This window comes from Eutrema salsugineum, unplaced genomic scaffold (assembly GCF_000478725.1).
Source record: "Eutrema salsugineum unplaced genomic scaffold, Eutsalg1_0 scaffold_3, whole genome shotgun sequence".
In the NCBI taxonomy this organism is placed as follows: Eukaryota; Viridiplantae; Streptophyta; class Magnoliopsida; order Brassicales; family Brassicaceae; genus Eutrema; species Eutrema salsugineum.
In genome coordinates this window covers 1,968,546-1,985,913 of record NW_006256756.1, presented here as the reverse complement: position 1 = coordinate 1,985,913, position 17,368 = coordinate 1,968,546, and the positions used below count along the sequence as shown (strand labels likewise).

The 17,368-nt window shown below is 38.0% G+C and overlaps 1 protein-coding gene across 1 annotated transcript; it reads left to right on the top strand.

The window, feature by feature from the left end:
* The first annotated feature begins 4,749 nt into the window (after positions 1–4,749).
* On the top strand, positions 4,750–7,450 carry LOC18014256 (4-coumarate--CoA ligase-like 7). The gene is made up of 6 exons (XM_006396564.2): positions 4,750–5,786; positions 6,066–6,258; positions 6,580–6,725; positions 6,805–6,872; positions 6,949–7,051; positions 7,170–7,450. The coding sequence occupies exons 1-6, from the start codon at positions 4,779–4,781 to the stop codon at positions 7,281–7,283; spliced, it is 1,632 nt and encodes a 543-aa protein (XP_006396627.1). The 5' UTR covers positions 4,750–4,778; the 3' UTR covers positions 7,284–7,450.
* The last annotated feature ends 9,918 nt before the right edge of the window (positions 7,451–17,368 follow it).

Genomic DNA, 17,368 nt, shown 5'->3' with positions numbered 1-17,368 from the left:
GTTAGGTTCAAATGATCAAGTATTTCAGATTCAAATAACAAGTAATGAATTATATGTAAGAAGTAACAAGCCGGTTCAAATAATTTGTAAGTATTCAAAAATTTTGCAAGTACTTGAAATAACGAGTACTTGTTTTAACTGGGTCAAAATACAAGTAAAACATTCAATTAATGGATCAAACCAAGTAACAAATATATGAAATTTAGCAAATATTTATCGAGTTATCAAGCTTGATTAAAAGATATAAACCATATATTCCATTCCATCTATTCTAGCGGGTCATGCTATCTTCGGCATTAAATTTTTAAAGTATCTATATTTTTAAGAGAAAATTGGTCAAATTGGTAGTTTTAAGTTTTTAATTTGCTAAAAGGGTGTGTTTTGAAAAAATGTATGTGTTTGGGCAGTTTTTTATGGTCAATAACTATATCATCCTTTACTATTATCTGTTATTACATTTTGATGTCATTTTGATTTAAAAAAAAAGAATAATTTGAATAAATATAACACAGAAAATAAAACAAAGGAGAGAGAAAACAAAGGAAGAATGAGAAGAGAGAGTATCGTGAGAGAAGAAAAAAAAAACAGATTTTTATTAAAAAATATTATTTTCTCTTTCCATTTTTTTATTTCTTCTTCTTTTTCTAATTCATTCACTTTTATATATTATTTTAAATAATAAAAAATACAATAATAGATATTTTAAAATATATTGATTTTTTGCTACACATTTTAAAATTTGAATTTTTAAAAACAGATACTATTTCAAATTTGTTATATATTTCAGTTATGTATACATTAGACATGTAGGCCATGAATGTTTGAGTGGTTTTCTAAATTTTAGATTTTGATTTTTGGCTTCAGATTTTTGGTCTTCAGATTTTAGTTTTTGATTTTTTTGGTTTTTGATTTTTGTGTAGATTTTGGTTTTAGAAAAACTTGAATGGTGGATAGAATAGGGTAGTGTTAAACAAAAAAATCTTGACATAAAACTCATAAACAAAAATAACAAAAAATTTTAGGCTTTGGTTGTTTGAAGTTTTTCTTTTTTAACGGATTTTGGTTTTCGTTTTTCAAAAAACCATTTTACTAACCAGTCAAGTTTTTTGAAAAAAATGGATTTTCTAAATTATAGAAAAACTAGTTTTTCAGAATTTTTATTTTTTCTAAAAAAAACCAAAAACCACCCTATATGGATTTTTCCAATAAGTTTTGTAAGTTTTTGTTATTTACTTTTAAAAAAAAAACTGCTATTTTTTCAATAAGTAATTACAAAAAAAATATATTTCTAAAATAAAAAACGTATAAGCAAAACAAAATCTCATTTCTAAAATAACCTTATTTTACCTATGTACATTTTTACATAAATTTTTTACTCTAGAAAGGATCTCTAATTTTATAGTTTTTATTATTTATTATATTTTTCAGTTACAAATATATGAACTTCAATTTTATTTATTTAATTTTGTAAATTTTAAACACATAAAATTAAATTAAAATTAAAAAGCATAAAAATGTTTAGAAAAATAATTATTGATAAGAAAATCAGAAACTAAAAAAATCATACCATTCAAGATTTTAGGAAACAAAAATCTACTGAAAAATCAAAAACCAAAATTTAAAAACCACAAACCAAAAACTAAAATCCATGCAAACATTCATTTGATGTACACATAATGGTGTACACCAGTTTTTGTTCAAAAATTGGAAGTTATTTTAAAAACTAGTTTTTCTATCAAATAGGAATCAATTTTTTCAAAATCATGATTGGATAAAAACATGATTTTTTGAAAGAAAAAAATCAAAATTTGTTCTATAAACTGCAAACATTCAAAACCGTATGCTTCAGTTGTATACATTAGACATGGTATTCAATCGAAGGTATCCAGTTATGGTATTCAATTTAATGAATACCTAATAGGTGTACACTGAATTGTGAATACTTAATAGTTGTATACCAAATAAATAGTGAATACCTTTGAATAAATATCTTTCGGTGAATACTTTTATGTGTACATGAAATGAATGAATATCAAATCGTGAATACTGATGAAAACCTTTATGTGTACACTGGTGTACACCATTATATGTACACTAGTGTACACCAAATGGTGAATACCTTTATGTGTACACTAAATGGTGAATACCTTTACGTGTACACCCAATCATGAATATCTAGGGATGAATACTTTCACATGAATACCTTTAAATGAATACTTGATAGTTGGGAAATTGCTCATTTTATTCCTCAACTATTTGCAATTGGCATAAATAATCCTCAACTATCGTGATTGCAAAAAAATTCCTCAACTCAACGTTGACCACGCAAAATTAAGATTAATATAATCAACCGTTAACTGAGAAAACGGAAGACGTTACATTAAATCTCGTTAACTTTTTATGAATCTAATTTCACAGAGTTAATATAAAGTTGAAGAATTAATTTGCCAAATTAAAAGTTGAAAAATTAATCTGTAAAATTATAAAACTTGAGGAATTAAATGAACTGAAATTTAAAAATATACACATAATTGTTAAAACTTATTGATAACAACGGTGAAAATTATTACGTAGCACTAAAAACTATTGAATGTGAGAAAACTATTAAATTGTTTGTTCATAACAATTTTAATGATTTTCGTTTAACATTAAAAACTATTAAATTTGAAAAGAGAAAAAATCAAAACAATTATATAAAATTATATAAGAACTTAACCGATAAGTTTTTACAGTTACAGAAACTTTTTTTTTGTATTTGATGTTTTTAATAAAGTAATCTTAGTTGAGTCTCTATTGTTCATGCATGAAAGCCTAAATTACTTGGATCTTACCATCGTATTTTTATAGATTTATATAGTCAGATTCGAGCCGTAGAGAATGTGGGATAGGTCCTCACTTAAGATCAACTACTTTTTTTTTTTTAATTTCTAGTGAGCCACATTTTTATTTTAGATTAGTATTTTTTAGACTATAAAATTATATTGTAAAGTATTGTTTTATAATTATAAAAATCTGGTTTGTAGCACATGAGAACCATCTAAGAGCTACAAAAAAAATAGAAATATATACGTTTGTTAAATTAATTTCTAATATTCTTCTTATCTTTTTTATGTTATCTAAATTTTGTTCTTTTCTTTTGTATTAATTATTTTGAAAATAGATCAGAACTAAACTGTTTTCAAAAAATAGAATTTACCTGTTTTTTACCACATGATTTTTTTTTTTGCAAAATACTACATTTTTTTCTCAACTTGAACTACAATTTTTATTAGACCAGAGCTATATATAGTTTATTTGATTTTTTGCACATTCAATAGTTTTTAGTGCTATGTAATATTTTTCTTAACAGTTATGTGTATATTTTTAAATATTAGTTCATTTAATTCCTCAAGTTTAATAATTTTACAGATTAATTCCTCAACTTTTAATTTGGCAAATTAATTCCTCAACTTTATATTAACTCTACGAAATTAGACTCATAAAAAGTTAACAAGATTTAATGTAACGTCTTCTGTTTTTTCAGTTAACGGTTGACTATATTAATCTTAATTTTGCATGGTCAACGTTGAGTTGAGGAATTTTTTTACAATCACGATAATTAGAGATTATTTATGTCAATTGCAAATAATTGAGGAATAAAATGTGTAATTTCCCCTTAATAGTTGTACATCAAATAGTGAATACTTTCAAATTTTTATGTATATTGCAAAAAAATTAAATATTATCGGTTTTAAAAATTCAAATTTCAGTATGTGTTAAAAATTATTTTTATATTTTTGATATATATATAAAAATTATTAAATGTTTTATTATTATGAATAATTTACAACAATTGATTCAAAGGAAAAAATAATATCAAAAAATAAGAAAAATAAAATAATAATATTTAAATACACTATCATTTTTCCATCTCTTACACTTTCTCTCAAGCTCTCTTCCACTCTTTCACTTTCTCTCACTTTCTCTCACACTCTTCCATGCTCCCATCCTTCTAATAAGGGCTCTTTTGCCATTGAAAAATGTTACTGTTCAAAAATTATCAGAAACACATGTGAAACTAAATACACATCCTTTTGGTCAATTAAAAACTTAAAACTACCCTATTTGCCAAAAAGCTCTATTTTTAATCAAGCATGGATATCTTAACTCGATACAAGATGAGTTGAACGGAAAGATTAGCTCATTTACTTTTAAAAAATATGCAATTGTATACATATAAATTTGAAACTATATGTGATATTAAACTGTTATGATACTGAAATTAGACTAATTCATACTCTAATTTTACAGAAAATATACCATACCGATATCATAATAATCAAGTAGATTATATACTGTTTTGTAATCGAATTCTTTTATTAAAATTTACATCAAGTAATTAACTTTAAAAACAAAACTGTTTATCAAAATTAAATATCACAAAATAATTTCAAAAAACAAAATTCATATTTCTTTCACCGCATACATCAACCGCCAGAGTGTTTTCTTCTCCCTTTCCGGTATCTTTCTAGGGTCAACTATCGCAAGTTCTAGTTTCGTATAAATATTTTGGTCGACATTTCCAAAATAATTAATTAAGTAAAGGTTTGACAAAAGAAGCAATAAAATAAAAAAAGTAACAATTTGAACATACTGTATATAACTATATATGCGACGTTTACGTTGAGAAATCAGAATAGAAAGACTTTTTGTTTCCGAAAAAAGAAAAGAAAGACTCTCTGTTTCTCTCTAGTCGTTGTCGTCGTCTTCTTCTTCGTCGCTACTCTTTAGATCGGAAAATGGAGAAATCCGGCTATGGCAAAGACGGCATTTACCGATCACTTCGTCCGACGCTCGTTCTTCCCAAAGATCCCAACACATCGTTAGTCTCATTCCTCTTCCGCAACACCTCTTCTTACCCGTCGAAGCCTGCGCTCGTCGACTCCGATTCCGGCGATACCTTATCCTTCTCTCAGCTCAAATCCGCCGTGTCCAGACTCGCCCACGGATTTATCCGCCTAGGTGTTCGCAAACACGACGTCGTGTTGACCTTCGCTCCAAACTCTTACAAGTTCCCTCTCTGTTTCCTCGCCGTAACGGGAATCGGCGGCGTTTTCACCACCGTGAATCCTCTTTACACAGTCAGTGAGTTTTCCAAGCAGATCAATGACTGTAATCCAAAGATTATCATCTCTGTTCACCAACTGTTCGACAAAATCAAGGGTTTCGGTATCCCAATTGTTCTACTCGAAGAATCCGTGCAGATCCATGGATCAAAGAACTCTAAGATTCTCAGTTTCGAAAACGTGATGGAACTCTCCGGGCCAGTTTCAGATCTCCCGAGTGTTCAAATCAAACAATCGGACACGGCTGCACTGTTGTATTCATCAGGAACAACGGGAACAAGCAAAGGCGTGGAATTGACTCATGGTAATTTCATCGCAGCTTCTCTAATGGCGACGATGGATCAAGATCTAATGGGAGAGTATCATGGTGTGTTCTTGTGTTTTCTTCCTATGTTCCATGTGTTCGGGCTTGCCGTGATTACTTATTCCCAGCTCCAGAGAGGGAACGCTGTGATCTCCATGGCGAAATTCGAGCTCGAGACGCTTCTTAAGAACATTGAGAAGTATAGAGTCACTCAGCTCTTGGTTGTTCCTCCTGTGTTCATTGCTCTCTCCAAGCAGAGTATTGTGAGAAAATACGATCTTTCTTCGCTCAAGTATATTGGATCAGGAGCTGCACCTCTTGGGAAAGATTTGATGGAGGAGTGTGCAAGAAACATTCCTAATGTTGTGCTTATGCAGGTTCAAAACCTTGGTTTCTCCCTCTTTAGTTCTGACTTTCTAATAGACTTTTAACTTTATGCTCCTGCTAGTTTAAGAACCAAGCCAAGAATTGTATTAGGTACACAGAGCCGGCCCTGAGCCCAAGCAAAGCAAGCGTATGCTTGCGGCCCTTTTTTTAAAGTGAAATTTTTTCTAAAACAAAAATGACCCAATTTTTTAGCCCCATGCAAAAAAATATGTGACTCAGGGCCGGACAGAGTGTTTCTAAAAGATGTGTTTTGTCTGTGATATATTCAGGGTTACGCAATGACTGAAACGTGTGGGGTTGTCTCTGTGGAAAACCCGAGTATACTCGGGAAACGGAACTCTGGTTCAGCTGGAATGCTTGCTCCATGTGTTGAAGCTCGGATAGTCAGTATAGATTCTGGAAACTTTATGCCTCCTAATCAATTAGGAGAAATCTGGGTTCGAGGGCCTAACATGATGAAAGGTTTTTGATATTTTAATACACTACTCCCTTGGTTTCAAAATATAGGCCGTTCTAGATTTTTTCACACATATTCAGAAATAATTTAATTTTCTATTTTATCTCTTATTACTGTATTATATAATGTGTTCACAATAATAAATAATATAAGAGAATATGGATAAATAGAAAAAACATTAAGCATTAAAAACCGAAAATGACTTATATTTTGAAATAAAAAAAAAGTAATTCCTACATTACTTGTATTTTGAAATGGAGAGAATATTATTTATATATCTGCTGCATTTGAAGAAAAATATCATGTAAACCAGATTATATTTTTAGGTTATCACAACAACCCTAAGGCTACTAAAGAGACAATAGATGAACAAGGTTGGGTACATACAGGAGATCTTGGTTACTTCAACGAAGATGGTAACCTTTTCGTCGTTGATCGGATCAAAGAACTTATCAAATACAAAGGCTTCCAGGTTTTACTCTCATTTTTCTTCTCACTTTCAAATCGTAAAAATTGAAACATAATGAATCGTGTTTGATATAATAATCTAGGTTGCTCCAGCTGAACTAGAAGGTCTTCTTTTGTCGCATCCTGAATTGCTAGACGCTGTTGTTATCCCGTGAGTCCTCCTCTCGATTCATAGTTTCAATACCGAGTTGGTTCCGAGCGTATTAACATTTTCATATATGTTTTAGGTTACCTGATGAAGAAGCTGGTGAAGTTCCAATAGCATTTGTTGTTCGATCACCAAATAGCTCAATAACAGAGGAAGATATTCAAAAGTTCATAGCCAAACAGGTTTTCATAACTTATTACTCAAAAAGTCTTTCGAATCAATTACTATATGTATGTGTTTGTTTTCTTTCTTCTCTAAAGCTCAAAACCAGTCTTTTTTTTGTTTGCTTTCATTAAATAGGTCGCTCCTTACAAAAGACTGCGAAGAGTGAGCTTCATTAGTAGTGTTCCAAAGTCTGCTTCTGGTAAAATCTTGAGAAGAGAGCTTGTTCAGCAAGTAAGATCCAAGATGTGAAGAGTAAGCTTTTATCAACAGATCATCAAGCCATAACTTTTTTTTTTCCTTGTTCTTTCAGGAAATTTTAATAAACTGCATTGCATTTCTTTTCATCTTTGAACTTGATTATTTAATACTGCTACGTTTGTCTGTATTTAAAATTTGGAGAAAATAAAACGAGATATATTGGGCATGTTAATGTTTTGTGTTACCTGTTAACGTTTAGAGAAAATAAAAATTAATTTCGTCAATAAAAAATAACAACCGAGACTGGCGATTTAGGGTTTGGCGATTTAAGGTTTGGCGATTGGCGATTTAGGGTTTCTTCCTGCGCTGCCGGCGGTGTCTGCCTCTCGCGGCCGCCGAGAACTCCTCACCTCCCCTCTTCTTTCTCACGGCTTCGAAGCCTCCTGATCCTGTCTCCTCTGTTCCCCAGGACCTTCTCTTCCTAAATCCCTGGCCCGACCCCATTGCTCCCTCTTCCCTCCTCTCTCCTGCGACTATTCCTTCATCTCCTCATCCGGTGGGTTCTTCTCTGTTATCGCCTCCTGCCGAGTTTCCCTCTTCAGGTCTGGTTTTCCCTTCTGGATCTAATCTTCGTTCGTCTGGACCTTCTGAAGCGAATCCCCCGTTGGATTCCGCGCTCAGATCTCCTCCTCTTCCAGTTTCGTCGGAGCCGTCTTCTTCCTGGGCTTCCAAGTTCAAGTCGTCGTTCTTATCTCTCCGGAAAGTGGGCTCTCCTGTTGTTGCTGACGATGGAATTCCGCAGATGAAAGCTCCTGATTCAGTCGTTTTGAAATCCTCGCAAATCTGGAGGGATTATTTGGTGGCTCAATTTCATGGAACCCCTCCTTCCATAGTTAAGATTTTTTCGGATCTAAATCCAATCTGGGGCAAAAGCGGGCGCATCTCTATCAAATTTCATTCCCCTGGAGTGTTTCTCATCCTCATTCCCTGTATCGTTACAAGGAAGTGGGCGTTGGATATTGGTTTCTGGCACTCAGGTCATTGCTCATTCTCCTTATCTCCTTGGTCTCCTTCAGCTACTTTGGGCTCTATGAAACTGGATTTCGCTCCTGTCTGGGTCCTTTTTCGGAACGTTCCTCCAGAGCTTTGGTCTTCTGCTGGTTTCAGCACGATTGCCTCTGGTGTTGGGTTTCCGGCGCACTCAGAGTTCCCCCACATTTGTCCATATTCTAATGGGATTATTAAGCTCAAGGTGGTTGTGGAGCTGGCAAAGCCTCCTCCCCCTTTCGTCCGCGTTTCAGATAAACTGCTGAACTCTGTTCTAATTTCTGTGGAATATCTTCAATTGCCTCCAAAATGTGCTTCCTGCGGTAACTTGGTCACTTCTCCATGCGGTGCCCCTCTCAAGGAGTCTCTCTTCCCGACCAGGTAGCTGAACCTCCTGCGAAGGTAGCGAATGTGGCGGTTCCTCCTCTTGCGCTTTCATCGGTCTCGCCTAACTCCCTCCGAGCTGACGCGCCTCCGGAAACCCTGGAATCTCAGGGTGGTTCTATTGATGGATCTTCTTCTCCGCCTTCGCCTCGTCGCTCTAAGAGTCTACCTTCTTCTCCTAGGAAGTACTCTACAGCCAATCGCTCTCTCGAGCCCTCTTCATCTGGAGTGTGGACTAAAGTGGTTCGACGTTCCTCCGTTCCCCGTCAGGATCCTCGATCCTCTTCGGAGGAATCCTCTCGAATGCCTGTCACTTCCTCTATTCTTGCTGCTGAAGACGATCTCATCAAGTCCGCCCAAGTAATCATCCGGAAACGCATTGCTAACTTAGAGGTCGTTCCTCCTGCCTCCATCTCCGCTGCGTCTAAAAGGAAAGCAAGGAAGAATCTTTGCCAAAAGCTCCTTCTGCTTTCATCCTCCTCTCCTGAATTGGTCCCACCCTTATCTGCTTCGTCGTCTCAATCTTTTTCCTCGCCTTCTGTATCGGGTCCTGTTCTTAGTGGGCATTCGCGCAAGCGTTCTGTCCACCTTTTGGCTCTCTGAGTGCGGTGCACTCCCCTTTTGACTTCTCTATGAAGTGCTTTTGCTGGAACGTAAGAGGCCTTAACGGCAACTCCAGACTTTTGGCGGTTAAGCGGTGGCTTCTTGTAAATACCCCGCTCTTAGGTGGCTTTTTGGAAACTCGCGTGAAACAGGATAATCTTCAAGACCTAATGGATAGGCATTTTCCCCGCTGGATCTATGATTCAAACCACTCTGACTCTGCTCTTGATGGGAGGATTGTTGTGGTTTGGAATCCTCTTCTATCGGTTATCACATATCTGAAAACTCCCCAGCTCATGTTATGTGGCATTACGAATCCGATATCCAACCAATCATTTACGGTTGCTTTTGTCTATGCTTTCAACAGGAGGGAAGATCGCATTCCTCTTTGGGATTTAATCAAGGATCTTTCGTCCTCTCCTCTATTGGCTCAGTCTCCTTGGCTTCTCCTGGGTGATTTCAACCAAGTTTTATCGATGAATGAAGCTTATTCGCTTCTTCCAAGTGTTATGGCAACTCAAGGTTTATCGGAGTTCCAGGAATGTCTGTCTTCTAGTTACTTATTTGATATGGCTATGCGTGGTTGCTTCTTCACCTGGACAAATAAATGTCCGGAGAACCCCAAGTCTCGCAAGCTAGATCGGGCTCTTATCAATGAGGCTTGGCAGGACTCATTCCCTGATTCTCTAGCTTCGTTCGGTCCTCCTGGTAGTTCAGATCACTCGCCATGCTTGGTCTCCCTGGACAACACCTTACCGAGGAGGAAAGCTCGTTTTAACTTCTTTATCTTTTTCACGTTGCATCCTGATTATCATCAGTTAATGGAGGAAGCTTGGAATTCTGAGATCTCCCCTGCTCGTCCTATGTTTTCTCTTTATCAGAAGCTTAGAGCTGCGAAATTGTGTTGCAGAGATTTAAATCGTCGGTGTTTCAGCAATATCCAATCGAGGACAAAGGAAGCTTTTGAGCAGTTGGAAGATATCCAGCGTGAGCTTCTTCAAACCCCTTCTCAATCTCTTTTTGCAGAGGAGGCGCGTTTGCGGAACTCTTGGCAGCTTTTATCTTCAGCTGAGGAATCCTTCTTTAGACAGAAGTCAAGGATAAAATGGTTGGCTGAAGGGGATGCTAATACCCGAGTCTTTCACAAATCAGTCAAAGCTAACCTTCTAAGGAATTCTATTCACTATCTCAGAGATTCGGACGCACTAAAATCTCTGACCCCCAGTTTCTTAAGGATCATGTTCTTGGCTATTATTCTTCCTTGCTTGGATCCTCTAATCTCGATGTTGAACCGCTCTCTACTCCGCAGATCCAAGAGCTTCTCTCGTTCAGATGTCTAGATCATTTATTGTCTATGGTCGCTGCTTTACCAACCTCAGATGAAATCAAGAGAGCGGTTTTTGCTTTGCCTAGAAATAAGGCTCCTGGACCGACGGTTTTACTGTCGAATTTTTTACTTCTTCATGGGAGTTGGTCGGTGACGATTTAATTGCTGCTGTCCAGGATTTCTTTATTTCCTCCTCTTTATCTCATCAGGTAAACGCCACTGTGATCGCCCTTATCCCCAAGTTTACTGGCGCGGAACGGCTTTCAGAATTCCGGCCGATTTCTCTTTGCAACACGGTGTATAAGGTGATCTCCCGTATTTTGGCGGATCGGTTGAAGCTCTTCACTCCCTTAGTAGTTCAGCGTAATCAAGCTGGATTTGTCAAAGGGAGGCTTCTTTGCGAGAACGTCCTCCTTGCCTCCGAGCTCGTTTCAGACTTTCACAAGGATGGTGTTTCATCTAGAGGGTGTCTTCAGATAGACATTTCGAAAGCGTACGACAATGTTGATTGGAGATTCATTCTCAATATTTTGCGTGCCTTAAATGTCCCTGCCCGGTTCATTTCCTGGATCCAAACCTGCATTTCTACTCCTCACTATTCTATTGCTTTGAATGGCGAGTTAGTCGGTTTTTTCCCTGGGAAAAAAGTTCTTCGTCAAGGAGACCCTATTTCTTCTTCACTGTTCGTTCTTGCCATGGATGTCCTCTCTAAGCTTTTCGACAAAGCTGTTAGTGACTCTGTGTTTCATCCCCATCCGCTGTGTTCGGACCCTCTTATCACTCATCTTAGTTTTGCCGATGATGTATTGATTTTCTTCGATGGTTCAGAACCTTCTCTGGTTGGTATTCTTGGAGTCTTATCGGCGTTTCATCGAACTTCGGGTCTTTCTCTCAATCTTTCCAAATCATATCTTTTTATCGACGGTAATAATCAGACTCTCTCTCACTCTCTTGTGGAGCGTTTTGGTCTGGTTCAAGGGGCTTTGCCTGTAAGATACCTCGGGCTTCCTCTGTTGCCGCATAAGTTGCGGGCAAATGATTATCAGCCTTTGATTGACAAAGTGGTTGCCCGCATTTCATCCTGGACTGTTTGTCATCTGTCTTTTGCCGGGAGATTGCAGCTGATCCAATCCGTCCTTCATAGCATCATAAGCTTTTGGTCGTCTGTGTTTCCTCTCCCAAAAGGTTGCTTGGATGCTCTGGATCGTATATGTAGTGCTTTTCTTTGGTCTGGTGCCCCTAATTCAGCTCGTGGAGCTAAAGTCGCTTGGAGCTCGGTTTGTTCATCTAAACAGGCTGGCGGATTAGGTCTTCGAAACATTCAAGGATCTAATCAAGTTTTTGGTCTAAAGCTCATTTGGATGTTGTTCGCCTCTACTGGTTCGCTATGGGTAGCATGGATTCATAAACATATCATTCGAGGCAGACCTTTTTGGACTACTGATTTTCGTCAGTCAGGCAGTTGGATCTGGAAACGCCTCATGAAGCTTCGGGATATCGCGCGTCCATTCCTTTTCTGTAAGGTTAGATCGGGGAACACAGCCTTGTTTTGGCATGATGACTGGACATGTTTAGGTCCTCTCATCGATTTATCAGGGCCTTCCGGACCGAGCGTTTCGGGCATCTCCAACATGGCTACGGTCTCTGAAGCCTGCCACCTGGGTTCTTGGAACATTTCTTCCTGGAGACATCCTATCCTGTCTCTTCTTCGAGCGTGCCTTCCTGCGGATATTCCAGGCTCTCTTTCGACTGATCCGGATTTCTTCCAGTGGCGTAACTCTCCGGATAAGCCTCCTGGTTTGTTTTCTACTGCTTCTACTTGGGCTTCTTTACACCCTTCTCCTCCTCGGGTTCCTTGGTTCAAAGCTGCCTGGCCTAAAGTCAGGATTCCAAAGCACGCTTTCCTGGTGTGGGTGGTGCTTCGCGATCGTCTTCCTACTCGCGATAGATTAAGAAGCTGGGGACTTAACGTCTCGCCTGACTGTCTTCTTTGCGGGGCAGGTTATGAGTCGAGAGAGCACTTGTTTTTCAACTGTCCGTATTCAAATGAGGTGTGGAGTTCTCTCTTCTTCCATAATTCTATTATACCTCCTTATTCTATTGATGGAATTGTATCTTGGGTTCAATCAAATTTTTCCTCACGGAAGTTGAAAAACGTTTGCTCTCTTCTCTTCCAAGCGACCATTTATCTCTTGTGGAAAGAGAGGAACCACAGGCTTCATTCATCTGGCTCTAAGACTATTGCTGTTCTTCTTCGGGAGCTTTTAACACTTATTAGAGCTAAATTAGCAGGTCTTGATAGGACCTCGATCTTGTCTTCCATCCCGGCAAATCGACTATCTTCATCGAATGACTCCTATCTGCAAATTTGGTTCGGTCTTTTCCAGCCTTAGCTCTGGTCTATCCGTTAATCTGGGTTATTGTTTCACGCGAGTTTCTTTTTGTACGCCTTGTATTGGGTTTTATTTCTCTCTTCCCCTTTTTTTTTGCTTTGTAATCTTCTTTATTCTGCTTCGCTTGTTGTGTATGTTCAAAAGATGCCCTTTTGGGAAAGTGAAATAAAGAATGAAAATTAAAAAAAAAAAAAAAATTAATTTCTGTTATAACACATATCATATATGGACTCTTATACCGGCTCATTAGGCCCATCAGGGCATTGTACTTAACCTAGATTCTCTATGTACTCTATATATACATTCCAGTGATTAATAAAGTTTCTAAGTTTTCACAACACGTTATCAGCACGATAAGACTCTCTGAGCGAAAAACCCTAATAAATCCGGCCACCACCAAAACCCTAAAAGCAAGTCGAAACTTAAAAGACGCATATCTTCCAAAACCGTGAGGAACCAGAAGACGATCTACATATCAAATCGAAGCCCTCGACGCGACGAATCTACTGGTGAAAACCGTTTGTCGATCCAACGTCGGACGCGCCCTCACGCACACTTACAGTACACGACGATCAACCGAAAAAAAAAAAAAAAAAAAAAAAAAAAACCAGATCCGAGTTTTTCCTTCTTCAACCAGCAGCTTCTCCAGTTTTGGTGATCAATCCTTGGAATTTGTAGCGGCTAACTGAGGTCTATTAGCTCCCAGTTTCATTAGCCTGTCAGAAATCCAAAGGTGGAAAAGGTATCTTCTAAAACTGAAAGTCATAGAACCTCTTGTTTAAACACTTCAAAACCCTATAAAAAAAAAATCGATCTCTAATTGATTGATAACTTGTTGATTGATTGTTTAAATTACAAGTTTATGCATGTTCAAAGGTTTTAAACTCGTTTTATAAAACCCTAATCTACAAAAACCTAACAACCGTTTTTGGCCATGTTTATGGCATAAACCTATTCGATTTTCTTCATGTTTAATAAGCTTGTTGCAGCTTATTTGATTGTTGATTCTCTTGCATGAAACACTTGATTGAATAAACTAAGAAATTCAACCCTAAATCCTAAGCTTGATTCACGATTTTGTAATCTTCAAAATCGTAAGTCATAATGCTTAAACCCTAGTCCTTTTCACGTGATTTTTTTGTTGTCCTTGTGAAATTATTAAAACCATCGACCACAGATCCTATAGATCTCGAAATCACATCCAAAATATGTTTTCCAAACCGTTAAAACCCTAGATAAAACCCTAATCATATTCGGCTCCCCTAGGGTTCCTCCTAAACCGCCTAAAACCGGCTAAACCTGGTTCTCATTAACCGAAATTATATTCGGCTTTAACCGATTAAATCACAGCTATTAAACCGACATCATGTTCGGGGTAACTAAAACCATACCCTTTAAAATTTACTATTTCCGAGAAAGTTCCCTCTAATAGAAAGTTTCCTCATATAAAAACTTTCCTCATATAGAAATTTTCCCGACATAGAAACTTTCCTCATTTAGAAAATTACCCAAATTAGAAACTTTCCAAATTTAGAAACTTTCCTAAAATAGAAATATTTTCAAAATAGAAAGTTTCATCATCAGCATTCAAAATTTTCTCAAAACAATCCCTAACAAAATCAATCTTATGTTTCAGATGTCAAACATTCAGAAATGTGAATTCGAGGCCCTTCACGTCTCCGGGGATAACTACCTCGAGTGGGCCCTAGACATGCGCTTGTTCCTTGCATCGAAAGAACTCGATGCGTGTATTACCGACGGTAACACCGCATCCCGTAAGGGACAGTCTCAGGCGATATGTCACATACGCCATCATCTGGCCCCGAGCCTTAAGCAGCAATATCTCACTCTTGAGAATCCACTTGAATTGTGGCAAGCGCTGAAAAAGCGATATGACCATCAGAAAATGGTCCAGTTGCCTCAGGCAGATTTCGACTGGAAGAACCTTCGGTTCTAGGACTACAAATCCGTAGATGATTACAACAACGAACTCTTTCGTATTGTTGCCATCCGGAAACTCTGTGGCGAGGATGTGACAGATAATGATCTCCTCGAGAAAACATTATCCACATTCAGCACAGAGAATGTTGTGCTCCAACAACAATACCGTGCAATGAAACACACATTGTACGAAGACTTGTTGTCCTGTCTTCTCCTCGCTGAGAAGAATAACCAGCTGCTTATGAGGAACAGCGCTATGAGGCCCCCGGGATCGGCTCCTGTCCCAGCTTCTCGTCAAGAGTCCTACCATGTTCAACCCGATAGATCCTCAGATCACCGCCGTGGACGTGGTAATGGACGTGGTAATGGCCGAGGACATGGACGTGGAAGACGTGGACGCGGACATGGTCGTGGCAACCGACCTAACCTCAGTTATGGTCCTGGTCGTGGTCGAGGCATCACCAAGCCGACCCGCCACACCAACCCCGATCACTCTGCTTGTACCAGATGTGGGATGTTCAACCACCCAACAAAGCAATGTCGCACCCCCAAGATCCACTGCGATCTATACCAGAAGTACGGAAAATTTCAAATTTTGAAAATAGATCTGGCGGAGTCTTGGAAAATTTGTAACGTTACTCTTGTTTTCGATACTAATGTAATAATTCCATTAATATTTTAAAATAATAAATAGTGTAAAAAGTATAGGCTCCATATGGGCCTATTGACTTTAAACTCGGCCCATCCATGTTAAACTAACCCATATTTTCCTAAATTGTTTATAACATAATCCTAAGAAAACAAAACCAGGGAGAAAAGAAGTGGGATAATGGAAGATGATGTTAAAAAATGGATTATAATATAGATAATGTTATAACATAAATCATATATGGACTCTTATACCGGCCCATTAGGCTCATTAGGGCATTGTACTTAACCTAGATTCCCTATGTACTCTATATATACATTCCAGTGATTAATAAAGTTTTTAAGTTTTCACAACACGTTATCAGCACGATAAGATTCTCTGAGCGAAAAACCCTAATAAATCCGGCCACCACCAAAACCCTAAAAGCAAGTCGAAACTTAAAAGACGCATATCTTCCAAACCGTGAGGAACCAGAAGACGATCTACATATCAAATCGAAGCCCTCGACGAGACGAATCTACTGGTGAAAACCGTTTGTCGATTCAACGTCGGACGCGCCCTCACGTACACTTACAGTACACGACGATCAACCGAAAAAAAAACCAGATCCGAGTTTTTCCTTCTTCAACCAGCAGCTTCTCCAGTTTTGGTGATCAATCCTTGGAATTTGTAGCGGCTAACTGAGGTCTATTAGCTCCCAGTTTCATTAGCCTGTCAGAAATCCAAAGGTGGAAAGCACACCAGCAAATGGAAACCATAGTCGTAGATAGTGGATCCAGCCACACTATCTTAAGAAACAAAAGTTACTTCATAAACCTAACCTATCAAACCGCAAATATTAGCACCATCGCGGGTCCCTCAAACCTTATCGAAGGATATGGCCATGCCTATGTGTTGCTATCAAATGGCACACAACTTGAAATACCAGATGCTCTATATTCTCCTAGTTCGAAGAGAAATCTTCTGAGCTTCAAGGATATAAGACAGAATGGTTTCCACATAGAAACCCAAGGTCAAGGGAACAAAGAATCCCTCCTAGTCACTAAAACCGTAGACGGCCATAAACAAATCCTCGAAACCATACCCGCGCTCTCTACTGGACTTTACCATGCTAAAGTCAGTATGATTGAAGCTAATACCACTCTCAAAGCCCGGTTTACTGATTATACTATTTGGCACGACCGGCTCGGTCATCCCGGTGCAAATATGATGCGTAAACTAATTCAAAACTCTCAAGGGCATACCCTCAAAGAAAACCGAGCTTATCCTCAACACCTCATGTGCACAGCTTGTTCTCAAGGCAAATTGATCACTCGGCCTTCACCAGTTAAAATCTCTAAACAAACACTTCATTTCCTAGAAAGAATCCAGGGCGATATCTGTGGACCTATACATCCATCTTCCGGACCATTCCGGTACTTCATGGTCCTTATAGACGCATCGACCCGTTGGTCATATGTTTGTCTCTTGTCCTCTCGGAACCAAGCCTTCGCTAGGTTCTTGGCCCAAATCATAAAATTGCGGGCCCATTTCCCTGACTTCCCACTAAAGACTATCCGCCTTGACAATGCTGGTGAATTTACCTCACAAGCGTTTAATGACTACTGTATGGCCATGGGGGTAACCGTGGAACATCCTGTAGCACATGTCCATACTCAAAATGGATTGGCTGAATCATTCATTAAACGCATTCAATGGATAGCCCGACCATTACTCATGAGATCAAAGCTCCCGGCCTCAGCATGGGGACATGCAGTATTACATGCTGCTGAACTCATACGCATCCGGCCAT

Coding starts and splice junctions, on each gene's coding strand:
- LOC18014256 (XM_006396564.2), top strand. CDS start 4,779: ATGGAGAAATCCGGCTATGGCAAAGACGGCATTTACCGATCACTTCGT. Junction 5,787..6,065: donor CTAATGTTGTGCTTATGCAG/GTTCAAAACCTT, acceptor TGATATATTCAG/GGTTACGCAATGACTGAAAC. Junction 6,726..6,804: donor TCAAATACAAAGGCTTCCAG/GTTTTACTCTCA, acceptor ATAATAATCTAG/GTTGCTCCAGCTGAACTAGA.